The sequence below is a fragment of the Fusarium verticillioides genome, chromosome 3, assembly GCF_000149555.1.
Source record: "Fusarium verticillioides 7600 chromosome 3, whole genome shotgun sequence".
Classification (NCBI taxonomy): Eukaryota; Fungi; Ascomycota; class Sordariomycetes; order Hypocreales; family Nectriaceae; genus Fusarium; species Fusarium verticillioides.
The window spans coordinates 3,919,608-3,934,969 of NC_031677.1; the positions used below are offsets into that span (position 1 = coordinate 3,919,608).

At 49.1% G+C, this 15,362-nt stretch overlaps 6 protein-coding genes across 8 annotated transcripts; 4 read left to right on the forward strand and 2 right to left on the reverse strand.

The window, feature by feature from the left end:
* Positions 1-88: 88 nt before the first annotated feature.
* On the reverse strand, positions 89-1,348 carry FVEG_05531 (hypothetical protein; the record flags this gene model as incomplete). Its single annotated transcript, XM_018893770.1, has 4 exons — positions 1,048-1,348; positions 617-981; positions 525-565; positions 89-473 (listed from the first exon to the last, which is right to left on the reverse strand). Exons 1-4 carry the CDS (start codon positions 1,328-1,330, stop codon positions 89-91), a joined length of 1,074 nt encoding a protein of 357 aa, XP_018750679.1. The 5' UTR covers positions 1,331-1,348.
* A 2,524-nt stretch (positions 1,349-3,872) lies between these two features.
* FVEG_05532 (hypothetical protein) lies at positions 3,873-5,540 on the forward strand (the record flags this gene model as incomplete). Its single annotated transcript, XM_018893771.1, has 1 exon — positions 3,873-5,540. The coding sequence occupies one exon, from the start codon at positions 3,873-3,875 to the stop codon at positions 5,538-5,540; it is 1,668 nt and encodes a 555-aa protein (XP_018750680.1).
* A 266-nt stretch (positions 5,541-5,806) lies between these two features.
* FVEG_05533 (hypothetical protein) lies at positions 5,807-7,757 on the forward strand. The gene is made up of 3 exons (XM_018893772.1): positions 5,807-6,677; positions 6,727-7,187; positions 7,236-7,757. Exons 1-3 carry the CDS (start codon positions 6,207-6,209, stop codon positions 7,597-7,599), a joined length of 1,296 nt encoding a protein of 431 aa, XP_018750681.1. The 5' UTR covers positions 5,807-6,206; the 3' UTR covers positions 7,600-7,757.
* A 130-nt stretch (positions 7,758-7,887) lies between these two features.
* FVEG_05534 (hypothetical protein) lies at positions 7,888-9,260 on the forward strand. 3 transcript variants are annotated; one of them, XM_018893775.1, is made up of 3 exons: positions 7,888-8,016; positions 8,138-8,459; positions 8,510-9,260. In XM_018893775.1, the coding sequence occupies exons 2-3, from the start codon at positions 8,281-8,283 to the stop codon at positions 9,111-9,113; spliced, it is 783 nt and encodes a 260-aa protein (XP_018750684.1). In that variant the 5' UTR covers positions 7,888-8,016; positions 8,138-8,280; the 3' UTR covers positions 9,114-9,260. The 3 variants fall into 3 exon arrangements, with proteins under 3 accessions (XP_018750684.1, XP_018750683.1, XP_018750682.1); XM_018893774.1 differs by having other exon boundaries at positions 7,898-8,086; XM_018893773.1 differs by having other exon boundaries at positions 7,918-8,459; positions 8,510-9,217.
* A 513-nt stretch (positions 9,261-9,773) lies between these two features.
* Positions 9,774-11,126, forward strand: FVEG_05535 (hypothetical protein). Its single transcript, XM_018893776.1, has 3 exons — positions 9,774-10,468; positions 10,515-10,596; positions 10,644-11,126. Exons 1-3 carry the CDS (start codon positions 9,910-9,912, stop codon positions 10,744-10,746), a joined length of 744 nt encoding a protein of 247 aa, XP_018750685.1. The 5' UTR covers positions 9,774-9,909; the 3' UTR covers positions 10,747-11,126.
* Positions 10,909-14,031, reverse strand: FVEG_05536 (hypothetical protein). The gene is made up of 3 exons (XM_018893777.1): positions 13,546-14,031; positions 12,917-13,492; positions 10,909-12,864 (listed from the first exon to the last, which is right to left on the reverse strand). Exons 1-3 carry the CDS (start codon positions 13,732-13,734, stop codon positions 11,185-11,187), a joined length of 2,445 nt encoding a protein of 814 aa, XP_018750686.1. The 5' UTR covers positions 13,735-14,031; the 3' UTR covers positions 10,909-11,184.
* Between the last annotated feature and the right edge of the window lie 1,331 nt (positions 14,032-15,362).

Here is a 15,362-nt window from a genome sequence, read left to right on the forward strand (position 1 = left end):
AGCTGTCTGTTAGTATCGAGACTTTCACTGTCTCATGGCACTCATGTTCAAAAAGCCAAGGCCAGTTACTTCATTGGCCAAACACACCTCATACTGTGAAGTGCTCCCTCTGCAGTTGCCGTGTTGACCCCGTATCGCTAGCCACATCATCGTACTCAGACCTTCTCGCCTGCTTAACGATAACCTCCGTCCGTGTGGTCTTCTGAATACCCCCCTCCAATCGATCTACCAGCTCTATATCATCTGTATTCGCTTCGATAAAGGTAGTGTTGCCGCCAACAAACATTGCTGACGGTACTCTGCTTTTTCCAGTCTGCTTTGAGCTCTTCTTTTGGGTGCTGTGGGATCTGGAGCCGGAGTAGTCGGGGTAGTCGCTGTTGTTGCTGGCCTTGACGACCTTGATGATAAGGTCTGCCATGTTCATTTCGATGTGGAGTTTGACTAGGTAGGCTAGAGGGTGGAATTGCACATAACTATAGAAAGAAGTTAGCAGTTTGACTGGCGACTTGGTCGAGTTGACTTACACAATGTCGTTCGGTAGGGACATCATTGCGATAAGGAGGATCTAGTCAGAATCAGTATGCATAAGAATAGTTCTTGGGCTGTGGAAGCATACATCCATAGTAATCGACACAGCAATCATGCCTAAGTTGAACCGAAACAGTCGAGTGTACTTGGTCAGGCCGTTCGCAATGAGCCTCGATCGCACGAGGTGGACAAAGTACAGGTTGAGTCCTGCATCTACCACTAAAAAGATTACCTTCTCAATTCTATCCCAGACTTTGTTGATGTCGACCCAAGTCTTGTTAACTTGAAGTCGAGCTGGGATCCAAATTGTGAATACACTGATGTTGATACATATTATGATGAGGAAGGAGTATATCTTGAGTCGCTTGGCATTTTGTCGGTTAACCATGAGGATTGCGATTCGGTTGATGATGATTTGAATGAGTGATTGAAGTTGGATACACCAAAGGAAAACTACACCGTTAGCCTCCCCTTCTGGAATGCCAGGAAATTCAGGATGATAGCAACGGTATGACTTACTTAGAGTAAAGAAAACCGGAAACCCGCCGGGGATGTAATTTCGTAGATAACACCAAGTGACAGCGCTCATGATACAGCTGCTCGTCCACTCCAGCCATAACAGGATGATGTAGTGGTTCATCCTGCGTCCTCTCCTCCATGACTTGATGGTTTGTTGTACCCCTTTGGTGAACGTGAACAGCCCGACTCCAAGTGAGATTCCCCACGCGATACTCGCAATATTCATATCATTCTCACCAGCGTCGACTTCGATAAAGTTCGGACCCTTCCATAAGTCCCACATGGCGATAACTGCGTAACTGAACTCGGGCAATTAGAATTGCTCAGTAAAGAATTCGGTAGGAGAGAAAGGACAAGAAGAATAGAGACAAGGAAACGGGCGACAGAGTAAGCCAACGATGGGAATCTCACCTACATATCCAACACAACATCGCCGCTAAGCCTTCAGATCTTGCGGATCCTGATGCATGCGCCCAAATAATAACGTTAATCCTATTGAAGGGTAAAAAGCACAGACGAAGCATCCATTCTCAGGATCCGCAACGATCGATCTTCGGCAGGGGATCCCAGAGCACAAGGCGAGACTCCGATCTCTGGTTGGCCGGGGGTGGAAGGCTATCATCCAGAGATCCTCAGGGCTGCATATCGGCTGGTACGATATGGGGTTCGTGCATGGTTGGTAGGAGATAGACGAGCATGCCTTTCGAGTGTTCTACGAGTCGCCTCCGCGACAAATAACATGAAGATTGCTGAAGATATTGACGCTACCACGAAGTTAGCTAAAGTTGTGAACAAGTCGCTTGACAGCCCTACAGGTGAAACAAGTAGATGTTCCAGAAAACGTCTTGAGAAATGCTTCAGCATCACGGATCATGGAGTGACACTCTTCTTCGAGTCAGGTGGGCCCCTGTCGCCGGCCGCATATCACCGCCAGATCCTTGCTTTCTGTAAGAAAAGAAATATGCCGACGAGACGAACTTGACACTATCGAACCTTGATTGGGGGAAAACGTGATGAGTGGCAGGGAAGAGGAGAGCTGAGGTAGATGCTTTTGCGAAAATTGTCGGAGGGGTTGCTCGGTGAAGATCCGGGACTGATGAAGAGCAAAGGAAACTAGGCACGGCACTGCACTTAATGATGAAAAAGAAATTCTGGGTAGAATGGCAAATATTGAAGGCTTTTGATGATAGTTAAACAAGGCGGTTCCTTGTTGCAGATAATTCTTCAACAAAGACCAACGGAGCATCATCTACAGCGGGTCCCTCCCACTAAAGAAAATCCTACAAAAGCAAAACTGTAGACCCAATCTCGCAAAAACGAACTTTCACTAGTGACCAGATCTTGTCGTCTCATCTTTGTTCTCAGCTCCAAACTGCGGCTCAACATCCTCGTCGCCTCAATAGCAGACGATCAGGGTCTAGCACTATAGTTAGGTATGCACCGGCCGGTGGAACGGATGTTTTCTAGCTTCAAGCCTAGAACCAATGGTCTAAGTGCACTGTGAAACATGCCATGTGCACTGTCGGCGTGTTTCGTACGCTATTCATAGCGGCCGCTGTAGGGCTTGGTGAGGCTGTAGTGGATGTTTTCACTGGAATAGCAAAGCAGCTTGTGTTGAGGAATTACCACTTGCTTATTGAATCGTGAAGATAGCAAAAAGAAAGTTTTCATATAATAGTACCCCAGCAAAAGAAAGCAGATCATTCGATCGCTACCTAACATCCTTTGTAACCAGGCCCCGCAAGCCTGGACCCTGTCTTCGGCTCCGCTACGGCTCCCAGAAACGAAGCTGTTACAGAAATGGAATCGAAGAATTGATGGGCGGTCAATGCAGTCAAGAGTCATGCTTGTATGTAATTGGATGGGTATATCATCCACTGAGGTTACCAACAATTCACTGCGGAGATGATGCTGGTGGTAAGCTCGAATGAGTATGATGTCATTGACTCTCTCAGGTCAAATCTCACTGCTTCATATACAGCCGTACTCTCCCAGCCGGTCAATTATAACAAGTTCACGTATCTGGAAAGACAATTAAATAAACACCTCATAATGCTGTTCTTGGTGAATTCGAATCTCGATTTGCCTGTCAATTCACTGTCAATGAAGATCGTGCTTGGAAACATTGAAGTTGGTCATGGTGCATCTGCTCAAAGAGCGTTGACTCACCCGTGCATGGCCAAACACAAGGAATACCTCAATCAACCACTTTTGTAGATTTACGTTACGGGGCTGTGCAAATTAATAGATGGGTTTTATGGGCTTTGTTCGATTGATTGGTAGTTGTGTCGATATGTGTTGTTCGTTGTGACCTTATCTTCACGCTCAAGCTTGTTAACGATGACTTGTCGACGGTCCGTCTCCAGCACCAGACGTCAAGCATCAACGATCTGTCTGAAGTGTATATTAAAGCTACATGGAGAAGCAGAGATTGCTGGTTCGAACTGGGTTCATACATAGATCGTTTAAAGCTGCTGTTAACAGAAGTGCTGCGCAAAACATAGTAACAGAATCGGAGGTATAGGGTGAATATATGGGCAAGCATCCGAACCTCACGCAAGCAAAAAAAACCTACTGAGTGCCACCAACACGAGTTGCACCAGAACAATAATTTTTGAGTAGTTTACTCATGGCCTCTGTTGAATAGCTCCAACGCTCTGATTAATTACTTATGACGATCCAGTGGTGGCAATCACCCCGCAATCCTCAGCAATCAACCATTTACAGTACAACCTACCAAATGCTAAGCCACCATGACTCCCTCATAAATTCCTCTTCGAATCTTCACTTACACGGCTTCCGAAAATGCTCAAATTTATACCACCATGAAGAAGAGATCTCGCGCCTGTGAAGCCTGCCAGGCTCTCAAAGTCAAATGCGAACCATCACCCGAAGAGTCTTCCGTCTGTGAACGATGTTCTCGTTACAGTCTCACTTGTGTTCCCGCGGCGAGAAAGTGGCAAAGAGATAGGATTGCGGAGCTAGAAGAGCAAGTTAGGAATCTGCAGGATAAACTTGATGGTGCTACCAATTCGACGCTGGGATTGTCGACTTATGCTGCTTCCACGAGGGCGACTTCGGTGTTCTCTGATGGGGCTTGGCCGCAGACAAGTGCTGGGCCATCGGAACTGGGCTTTCTGGATTCTCGTCTAGACTACGATACTCAGCTTCGATGTCTGGAGATCTGCTCAACAAGGGCTGGACAGTTCTGGTACCTTATACCTCCCGTCGACACCGCCTCAGCACGCTCATGGCTAGACTCCCTCCGGGCAGGCGCACCCGTCAAGCTCATATCCATGCTCGCTTTCACCATATCCCCCTCCTCCGCAGAGATCGATCCCCAAGCCCAAGAAGACCTACGAATCAAGACCTTTGAAATACTCGGCCGAGCAGCCGTCGGTCTCAAGCGTCCCTCTCTAGATCTCATCCAAGCCGCGCTAATAACCGGTCTCTGGATCCGACCCTCCCTCGACTGCAACCACGGGAACCCGAACCAGCTCGTCTCGCTGGCACACGATCTCAGCGTGGAGCTTGGTCTTGGGGGTTCGGAGATGCAGACTTCTGCGCCGGCGTGGTTCTTCCGGATCCAGGGGCCGCTGACGCTGGAGATGCAGAAGATTTGGTTGGCGGGCTGGATGACTTCTACGATGAAGGCTGTAGGGCTTAGGAGGGTGCATGATTTTGATTGGGGAACGGTGCATTATGAGGCTCTGGGGGCGTTGGAGGCTGATGGGTCGGAGCTGTTGTTCTTGGAGATGCTTTATACGATTCGACTTCATGCAAAGGTTGCTAGTTCTCTTGAACTTTGCAATACTCGAACATTTCTCGACGTCAACTCTGATGTTGTAGCGACGACGAGGAATCAGGTCTACAATAATTTGAACGAGTTGAGCAACAGACCTCTTGCAGGCGATGTTCAGCTTCGTTTCTGGCGAATGCTCGTCGCGATACACGTCAACGAACCAGTCTTGCACACAACCACCAACAAAACCCTCTTCACATCCCCCTACATCTCCGAGAGAATCGGTGTCCACGACTTTGCCCGCGGTCCCATAACCCCAACAACAGCAACAGCCCTGCACTCCATAGTAGAAGCCTGCCACCTGGCCATCTCCATAGTCCTCGAAATGGACGCCTCCACAATCCTATCCCTCCCGTCACTCTGCTTCGGCCCAGCGGTGAGCTACGCACTATCCATCCTCATAAAGGTCTTCGTGGCAGTGTCTGCACCAGGAAATACTTACGGTCGAATCCTCACCCGGGAATCCCTGCACGTGCGAGAAGCCATGCAGAAGCTCATATCGGTCAAGGAGGAACTGCTAAAACTCGATCCGCACATGGGCAACTGGAACACGAGGATCATAGGATCTGTGGAATGGCTGGGCGTTTGGCTGGATGATTACGAGAGTATTATTGAGCGCTATGAGGAGAATCTGCAGAGGGAGGTTGCAGAACAGGAAATCGAGGGACTCAGCCCCAATGGACATTTCTAATCAATTCCAACCTTTACACCAATCTAGTAATTTAATCTTTAGTCTCCGGTAGTAACATGCACCTTTATTCCCTGTAGCTCGAAATTTACTCCTGCAGACGTTTAGGTCCAACCATGTAAGCCTGCAGAAAGGGTCTAGAAGCCGTTAAATCGTACAGGGGTGTTTTTGGCGCCGGAATCCGTGTCCTGTCACTTACACGGGTACTTACACGGGTAGACTTACAAATGACGTACACGACTCTCGGGGAGGCTTTAAGGCTGTGCAATAAGCGATGAGGGCTGTGCTGGCAATTAAGCTTGTCTTTCCCCAGGGTCTTTTATGGAGACGGTGAATTTTGACCGTGGATTATATATGTGTTTGAGGTTTGAGACCCTGACAGTTGGTGATCAACATCATGATCACTGAGCGTTATGCATGGGATGAGCGAGAGTCGATGATGCTTTGACTTTGAGGGAGATGCTTGGTATGGAAGCGATGAAGGATTTGTTTGAGGTTGTGGTTTGCTTCATGGAGAGATGTTGTGTATAAAGTGAAGAGAGAAGCGCGGCGAGAAGAGAAGTCTCATCACTCATAGCTTCACATCTTCAGCATCACAATATCACAATTGCCCTCAGCTTACCAGCTATCACCAACCTCATTATCGTCATTAACACCAAAAACTTCAAGATGAAGTTCCTCAACCTCGCATCCCTCGCATCCGCCGTGGTCGCCCAATCCGACCTCGCCAGCATCCTCTCCTCCCAATCCGACCTCTCCACGCTCGCCGAGCTCCTCGCTCTCGTGCCCGACATCGCAGAGACTCTCGCATCCGCCAGCAACATCACCATCTTTGCTCCCACCAACGAAGCATTCGCTTCAGTCCCCCTCGACATTCCCGAGGGAGAAGCTATTTCTCAGCGCAACGACACCATCGCTATTGGTGCTCTGCTGTCAAACCATGTCTTCAAGGGCTATTATCCTGCCAAGGTTGCTACAGATATTCCTGTGTTTGTGCAGTCGCTGCTGGACTCGAGCTTTGTCAATTATCGTCAGCCGTTTGGGAACTTTACGGGTGGTCAGTATAATGGTATTGTGAAGGACGGGGACGATGTTGTTGTTATTTCTGGTGAAGAGACTTTGTCCTATGTGACTGAAGCCGTAAGTACTACTCCATCGCAGACATTGAACTGGCTCTAATAATCTGCAGGATATCAAGGTCGGTGACTCGGTCATCATCCACAAAGTCGACAAGCCTCTCAGCTTCGGTGCACCTCTCCAACTCTTCACCCGCCGCGACAACCTCCTCAACTTCAACGCCGCTCTCAACGCAGCTGACCTCCCCTACAACTTTGGCAACTTGGACCGCGACTCCTCCACTCTCGTCAACATTTCTGACTTCACCGTCTTCATCCCCAACGACCCTGCCTTTGAGGCTATTGGTTCAGTCCTCGAGAGCGCTGATCTCAAGACTCTGCAGGAAGTGTTGAAATACCACATTGTCGATGATGTTCTCTTCTCTACTGATCTGGCCAACGTCAGCGTTCCTAGTCTGCAAGGCGCTGATCTGACGTTTACTGTTGCTGAGGATGGAAGTGCTTGGGTGAATGGTGCCAAGATTCTCTTCACCAATGTTCTTCTCTTCAACGGTGTCGCTCACGTTATCGATGGGTAAGCCATCCTTCTACTCTTAACATCCTACAATACTCACAGTAATAGTGTCCTCAACCCTGCCGACGATCCTTTTGACCGCGCTGATCTCAAGCCCGCTGCCGACGCTGATGACCGCCTTGCTTTCCCTGACGCTACACCCGTCTCCAAGCTCCCCTTCTCTGTCATTAGCTACGCCGACGACAGCCAGCCTACTTACACCACCCCCGAGCTTCTCAAGACACTCAAGGCCATTGACGTCTCAGCTCTTGCTACTGCTACTGCCACCGCTACCGCAGATGCTACCACTGCTGCTGGAGAGACTACTCCCACTCCTACCGGAGTCACCCCCGTTGTCAACGCCGCAAGCTCCAAGTTCGTCGCTGGAGGAGCTAGTGTTTTCGCTGTCCTTATTGCTCTCCTGATGGTTTAAGCTGTTGGTAGTTTGAAGTTGTCTTGGTAAAGCTCTTATTTGTGCGAGTCTGTATTCTTTACCTTAATGCTCCAAATGCGGGTCTCTCAAGATCTAGAATCCTCTGGCCAGAGTAGATTAGCTTAATATCTTCAATTTACATCTTTTTTATACAAGAACAGACGTATTCCGAATCAGGGAGAGCAAGCGCCGAAGATTGGTCATGCAGACTCCATCTCGGAATACCGAGACTAGCGAGGGTCCGAGAGTGGAGATGCCGCGCGCAAGGATCGTCAGAGATGGTTTCCGATCGCGATACCAATTCCAATTCCGTGTTACAGAGGTCCGTACAACTTCACTGATTGATTTGTCAGATTACTCCTTGCTATAACACCCAACTGACTTCGTCCCTCGTTTTGCAATCATTCCAAACCTCAAGTAAGTCTCGTCATGAGAGCGCCCGTAAAAGCACCTTCGACTTGGGGTAGCACAGCTCGTCGTCTCGCATGTTGGTCGTTCTTCATCTTTATTTGCTACTGGAGTGCTGAATGGATCTCAGATCATAGAGGCGCCATCTCTCAACTTCCCCTGGCCAGCACATTCGTCGCAGCACCAACAAGGCTCTACCAGCAATATTTGTCCGGAGCAAAGCCATTCAGTTCGTCTAGGTTCAAGCTACAGGAGCAGTCTCAGCCTATCAACATGGACTCCCAGACTGAGAATCTAGATGGTCTTAAGGAGCATCTCACTCATGAAAAGCTTGACGAGTTACGGGATTTCTGGTTTGAGCATATCCCAGAGGAGGCCAACCGCATCATTGCTCCTGGAGAACTGCAAAAGAGATGGTTCTTCTCGGACAAAGAGTTTGACAACGTCTGCGTGTAAGTCGCACACTTACTCTGAATTGGGTAGATCCTCTAATACATCCCAGCACTCGATTCAGCCCTGTACTCGAAGCCATCCGGAACGCTGGTGTTACATCCGCACAAGAGCTTCTGTCCGTTGCTCAGCCTCGGAACTCTCTAGACTGGCTGAGCCTTATCATTCTGCTCGACCAAATTCCACGCAACTCATATCGCGGCGAGAAATCATTCATATGCTTCACTTACTTCGACCCTATCGCACAGCAAGTCTCACTCGAAGCCATCAAGCAAGGCATCCCAGATAAAGCACCTGAGATTCGCTGGGTCTTCTCCCACCGCACCTGGTTCTACATGCCCTTGATGCACTCAGAGGACATATCTGCGCATGAAAAGGCAGTGGCTGCTTATGATCGGATCAACCAGGATATACTGAGCTTGATAGATGGAACAGGCGGTGCAGATGATTACGAGAGGAAGGCAAGAGAAGTTGTGCAGGCGGATCCTGAAGCAGCAAAGTCAGTTGGTGAGACGAATAAGATGTTTGAGGAGAAGCATAGAGTTATTATCGAGAAGTTTGGGAGATATCCGCATAGAAACAAGGCGCTTGGGAGGGAGGCGACGCCAGCGGAGGTGGAGTTTCTTGAGAGTGGAGGTGATACATTTGGTAGCTGAGATGCCTGAGCATGCATTAGTTACCTAGGGGAGGAAAGAAAACTCAGGACCTTAAACCTAAGTGATAAAAATCTTTAGGTAAATTTAGCCTAAGCTTAGGGGACTCTTTACTTAGTTTATTTTGACACCCTATATCAAGGTTCGGTGTTTTCTTGCCCCCCGATGGTTACATAGCGGATCATTATGATCTGCACTATCAACAATGGCCTTATTGTGCTAAGATGCACCATCAAACCAATTGCCGATCATATTCGCGTATCAATTATCAATGCGGGAGCGACCAGACAGACACATGTTGTGGCGTATACCTGCAGGCCATCGATGACTTCAAAGGTAGTAGGTACATGTACAAAGCTGGAGTAAGTTCAGGATAAAGGCCTGCGCATTTTGAAGAATTAATTGTCCCAAAGTCAATCAATCGTTCAACCGCAACGCGTCTCATAGCGTATGCGAATCCTGTTCAGAGCCACGATACGCCTAAAGCGAATACGCCCGGGCAATTAAACGACAGCCGAAAACGCCCCTTTTCACCAATAGGAATCGACGGTTGCGCTAGTGTGACAGCGCCAACTACCGACAGTCCACTAACAACCAGCGCCCGCCCACCAATTCCCCAGGGGCCCTTTTACGGTTCTGACACTCAATTGCCTAAACGGGCACCTCGGCGTGTCGGATGTCAAGTGATCCGACTCCCCAGCATCGGTAGTTGACCTGATGTCACAGTGCCATTGTTTACGCCCAACACCACTTTTCCTCTTCCAACTACTATATATACCAAAGCTGACATCTGTTCGAAATGGTTACTACAAGAGCGAGTTCTCGAGGCGAGAGCGTCAGTACTGAGAGTTCTACTACGATCGATATACCTTCTACACCCGCTACCCGAAAACGAACGATGAAGAACACAGACCCGAACCCCTCATTCTCAAATGGATCGTCCAAGAAACGCGCTTCTCATACGTGGCATCATACAGCCTCATCGACAACGATTCTCTGGCTGGCGATATCATTGCCCCTCGTCATATGGGATATAGGCTACGTCTTTGGCCGTCCTCACACCATGCCTGATGGTTTCCTCCACTGGCCATTATACGTCCCGTATGCGCTGTACGGCGAAGTCGATCATGTTTACGGATGGAAGGCGTTCAATGCCAAGAACGGCTTCACTGCCGCACAAACAGCGTTGAATGTTGTTGAGACGCTCATGTACTTGGTGTATTTGTACATGCTGTGGACGCGTGCGGACAAGACGCTTGATGGCGCGAAGAGGACTTTGAGTGGACGTGATGGTGCGTTGGCTGTTGTCATTGGCTTTAGTGCTGCTGTTATGACGCTGAGCAAGACAATCCTATACTGTAAGTGAGTCTGTCTTATGTATGAGATGGGATCTAACGGACTTAGGGGCCAATGAGTATTATAGTGGCTTTGACAACATTGCTCACAATACGCCTATGGACCTACTCACTCTTTGGATAATTCCTAAGTAAGTATCAAGACGCCGTGCTAGAATTAATGCTAATTCTTCATCAGTGGTGCCTGGATTGTCCTTCCGACCTACATGATCTCCAAGTTTGGGGGAGATGTTCTCGATGGCTTGACACTTGCTTCAAGCCAATCGGTAAAGGTCGAATAGAATAAGCACGAAGGGTCTGGTTGAGCGTCTCCTTTAGTATTTAGCGAATATGTATGAGGAATGAGAGATGATGTGTAATACGAGGGTGGGTTCTGGCGCTTTTGACAATTAGATGTAAATGGACAAGGCAATGTTACGAGAACAAAATTGACTTTGACTATTGTTCGAGTATTCACATTTAGTCCGAGAAGAACATCGAAGTAAGAGCAACTGACATCAACATATGATGATTAACTACTACCCTTCCAACCTCACCCTTCCAACCTCACCCATACCTTCCACAGCAAACATAACAAAGCTAGCTATAACTATCGTCTAGACATGTCATTTCATAAAGAAATAGGGGTATTCGCTTATAACAATCAAACAAAGAACAAAGAAAAGAACGCGTCAAGCGTAATAGCAACCACAAATCTCCTCCTCAGCAAATTCTCATTCTCATCTCATATCAGTCAACCCTCCCAAATCAGCATACTGCTCCCAAGCAGGCATCATATCATCATCCTCCTCCGTCATCTCTCCCGGACTCTCCATAAACGTCTGCATCGCCGCCCAATCCGCATCCTCATTCACGATATACGGCTCCTCCACCTGCGTCTTGATCCGCAGCGGCTGCGGAAACATGCTGTGTCGTCTGCTCTCAACTTCGTCTGCGTAGCGCGAGTCGGAGAACATCGCGCTGATGGGCCGGCTGCGCTTGGAGACGCGGCCGGACATTGAGCGTGCGACCATGGACATTACGTCGCGGCGGCGCTCGCGGCGTGCTTTCACGTCTTTGGGGATCGTGGGCTCGACGTAGCACTCTGTTAGGGGGGGAGTGTCGAGGGGTGATTCGGTATCGTTGGTTTCGATGCTCTCGGGGGTTGTGTTGTCTGTGTCGTCTGTTTTTGTGTCGCTTCCGTCTGTGTCGAGGTTCACATCGTTTGTACCGTTGCCGTAGCCGTGGACAACGATTTCGTGGTAGGTTGGTCGTGAAGGTGGTGTGATTGATTGAGGGGGTGTGGTGCTGGGTGATTTAAACATGCGCATTGATCGTCGGATTGTTGAGGAGCGGCTGAGTGCCTGTGTGAATGAGTTTGAGCGCGATGGACGTGAAGGCATTGATGCTCGACGTTCCATCTTGCGATTATCGTGTTGGGTCTGGGGACGGTCTCGGTGAGTGAGAGCGAAGTAGTCGATGTCCGGTTTGATCTCAATCTTTCCAAAGGAATCTTCTCCTGCGTCTGCAGCACCATCCGGTTGCACACTCCAGGTCGGCCCGCTAGTAACGTACTGGGTCTGGCGTCTCAAGATGCGGTCCAGATCGCGAGGTGTATCCCAGGGCGGAAGCTTGTCGGTCAATGCAGACAAACTGTAGTGAGCTTCGTTGATCTCGTCCTCTTGCAAATCGGTTGCTGTGTCTGTTGCGTAGCGGAGGACTTGGTATGTTGCGTAGATGAGAATCCATCGGACCTTGCGAGCATCCACCAGCGATACCTTTTCCTGCTTGTCTGCTTTGTTTGGTGACATGATGGAATCTTCTTCGAAGCGTCGATATGCTCTCACAAGGTCGTTCTGTGCAACTCCTGGTTTCATCAAATTTGAGGCGTTGATCAGCGCTGTGTGAGCCGTTGCTCTGCGATCTGATCTGAGAGTCACACGTCCAGGAAACCAAGACATGCGCCGCGAGTTGTTGCTATTCGTGTCCGGTAGAAGCGGAAGCGGATGATTGAGAACATCGTATCGGTGCTCAAAGTCGAAAGATTGGACCAGTTGAATAGTGCAAATCCCTCCGTGTGCTGTAGGCGGCATGGTATGCGATGAGGTGTACTGGTCATCAACGAGTAGATCATACAAAGCCTCAAAGTCCTCACGCATAATCCGTAAAACAGCGGGATCAAACTGGTCGTTGCCAGAGCCCGCAGTCGGCGGGTAATATCCCAGCTTCGTCGTATAGAATGATAACAAAAAACTCCGGAAGCGCTCGAGGTGAGCTCGGGCGCCTGCTGAGACGCTCAAATGAGCCTCCGACAACTCATCGTCCAAAAACGTCCTCAGCATAGACGATGACCGCGTCATACGATAGTCTAGTTCGAGATGTCCCTTGCGTATGAGCTTGCGTGTTGAAGGGCTGAGCTCCTATTATCCTCGTCAGTGGCTGGCCTTAGCATTCTTGCTCAAAACAACAAACCTGGAACCCAGCATTTTCGAACAAGTATTCGCTCATGCCGACGCAATGTGTAAAGGCTCGAATGTACAGCTCCTTCATTTGAAAACACTCTGCGAGCTGCAGTATCGCCAACGCGTGGTTTGGCTGATTCGCCATGTCGAGGTAGCCCTCCTCGTCAAAATACTCCATCATATCTGAGACATTGTCGTCCACGCCGGATCGAAACTCATGCATACTGTGGAGAAGACCAATGAGAGCGTTGCCGAGACTGTATCCGACCATGGATCTTCGAAACACCCAGGCGAAGAAATTGCGTGTTGCGAGGTGGTAGTTGAAAGCTTGCGTTTTATCTGTCGTCGGAGGTGGCGGGATGTATAGTTCGATTTTGCGTGTTGTGTTTTTCTTACTCCATCTCATGAGCTCGCGAAGATTGGGTTTTTGGACGCCCTCCCACACTAGGAATCTTTGGATGAGGGGGTAGCATTGGGCTTCGAGGAGTGCTGAGAAGGGGACCTTGAAGGAGGGACCTCGTTGAGAATGACCTTTTGCGTGGAGATGCACCATGCAGTTTCCATTTCGAAACCACAGTTCAGGATCCTGTTTCTGTAATTAGACACTCAGTTTCAAGAGTAATTCCTCGACCGACTCACTCGTCGAATGTTGTCCCATTCAGTGCACGTTCTCGCAGCTCCATCCCACCGCTTCACGGTCGGATGATGATCCATTCTCCCATTCACAAAAGCGCTGAACCGCAGGGAACTCTGTCGAGAGTTCACCTGTATAGACGGCATAGTGAGGGAGTCGTATATATGTGTTTTTGGCCAGAATGCCAAAAACATCAACGATCGAAAGCAGCTGAACAAATCTGCAACCAGCCGCGTCGTCGGGATGTTGCAGGTCAATGAGTCTTTGTTCGTTAAATCCCCCTGCACTTTTTAGAGAAAAAAAAGGTCCCTGTCGTTTCGTTTACGAGCGCGTAGAATAAAGAAACCCCATCACAACTCAAGTGATACGGCCATATCGAAGGGGAAAAAGACGTCAGGCGCAGGGTTCCATGACGGGTCCTACGTAAGAGATCTCCAGAAGATTCAAGACAAGACGAAAGATCTCAGACCTCGCCCAGGGGAGGGAGGGGCATACGGCCATGTTAATATTGGATCTCTCTGGTCTGCTCTGCGCTGCGCTCAACTGTCACAACGCACCAAGCCTAGCCTTGCCCAACAGGGCGAACCCTTGAACTCGGCAAGACAGGGGGCCCCGACGGCCGGAATTTGAATTCGAGCCAAGGCCAAACCCAAGAGGTAAGACACTATCAAGCCACCGCATTAGCGTCTTTTTCTCTCTCATTGACTAGGGGTGTTGTCGTCTTTGAGCTGGTTGTAGATCCCTGCAGGCAGCTCGCCTATTAATTAGAGCCATGAGGGGCTATGAGCTGGCTCTTGACGTGGTTTGTCTTGTTTGTTCTAGAGCACTGCATACTACTACTCCATGCAGAGTGCTGAGCCCATAGATGATCAGTGCTTAGTGATAAAAAAAAGCAAAAACTGTCAATTTAGTCGCGAACCCAAGAACCTGGTATGAGACAGAAAAGTATGTATCGTACACCGTTTGCCGTTTGTTAGCCCATTGGACTCTCCGATCCGATCTATCGAGCATCTCGAACACCGCCCACCGAAGCTAGTCACTCATTACCTTGGGCTGCGCAATACAAGTACAGTAGAGAGAAGTTGGTGTGTGTCTCTGCATGATGCATCGACAGTCACACAAACACCACGAACAGAATCAATGATGATGAATGATCATCGCTCTTTCAGCCGGTCGTCCCGGGCAAACTCGAGCAAGCAATCTTGAAGAGAAAGTGGCGTAATCTCTTTCAAGGTCAACGAAATTGTGTTAATCTGTGACGTCCCGAAATTTCGGGAATTAAACAAGGGACTCTATTACTCCACGGGTCTTGTCTTTGTTGGGCAGATTTAGATACATTTTCTTCAGCTCCACTGGGATATGCCAGATTATACAGCAAGGATCATCTACAGCTACAATCCCTGGCTCGTTACGGAGTATACGACAATTATTTCTTCAACCTCCATCTATCACTCTCAGTTCCCGTCTGACAACGAATTGTCCCTCAACTTGTGGATGGCAACCCAACCCAAGCTCCTCTCCTCAGCCGCACCGACTGAGGACGCGAAGGCGTCGGGAGACTTTCAATACTCGAACCATTTTGGGGAATTCAGCCAAGCCTAGTTTTCTGCTTGGACCAAGGGGCAGGTCCAGAGACTCCAGACAGGTCAGAGCTAGAGTCAGCCCAGACCAGGGGCCGGACCTGACCATCACTCGTTCTGGCTCTAGCTCGACATGCAGCGTAAGCCAAGCATGAGGTCTTGTTCTGTCATCATGAATCAATAGCCTTTGACCATCGTGAACTAAACACCTCTGTCTCAGCCTCTCTACCCGTAACTCATGT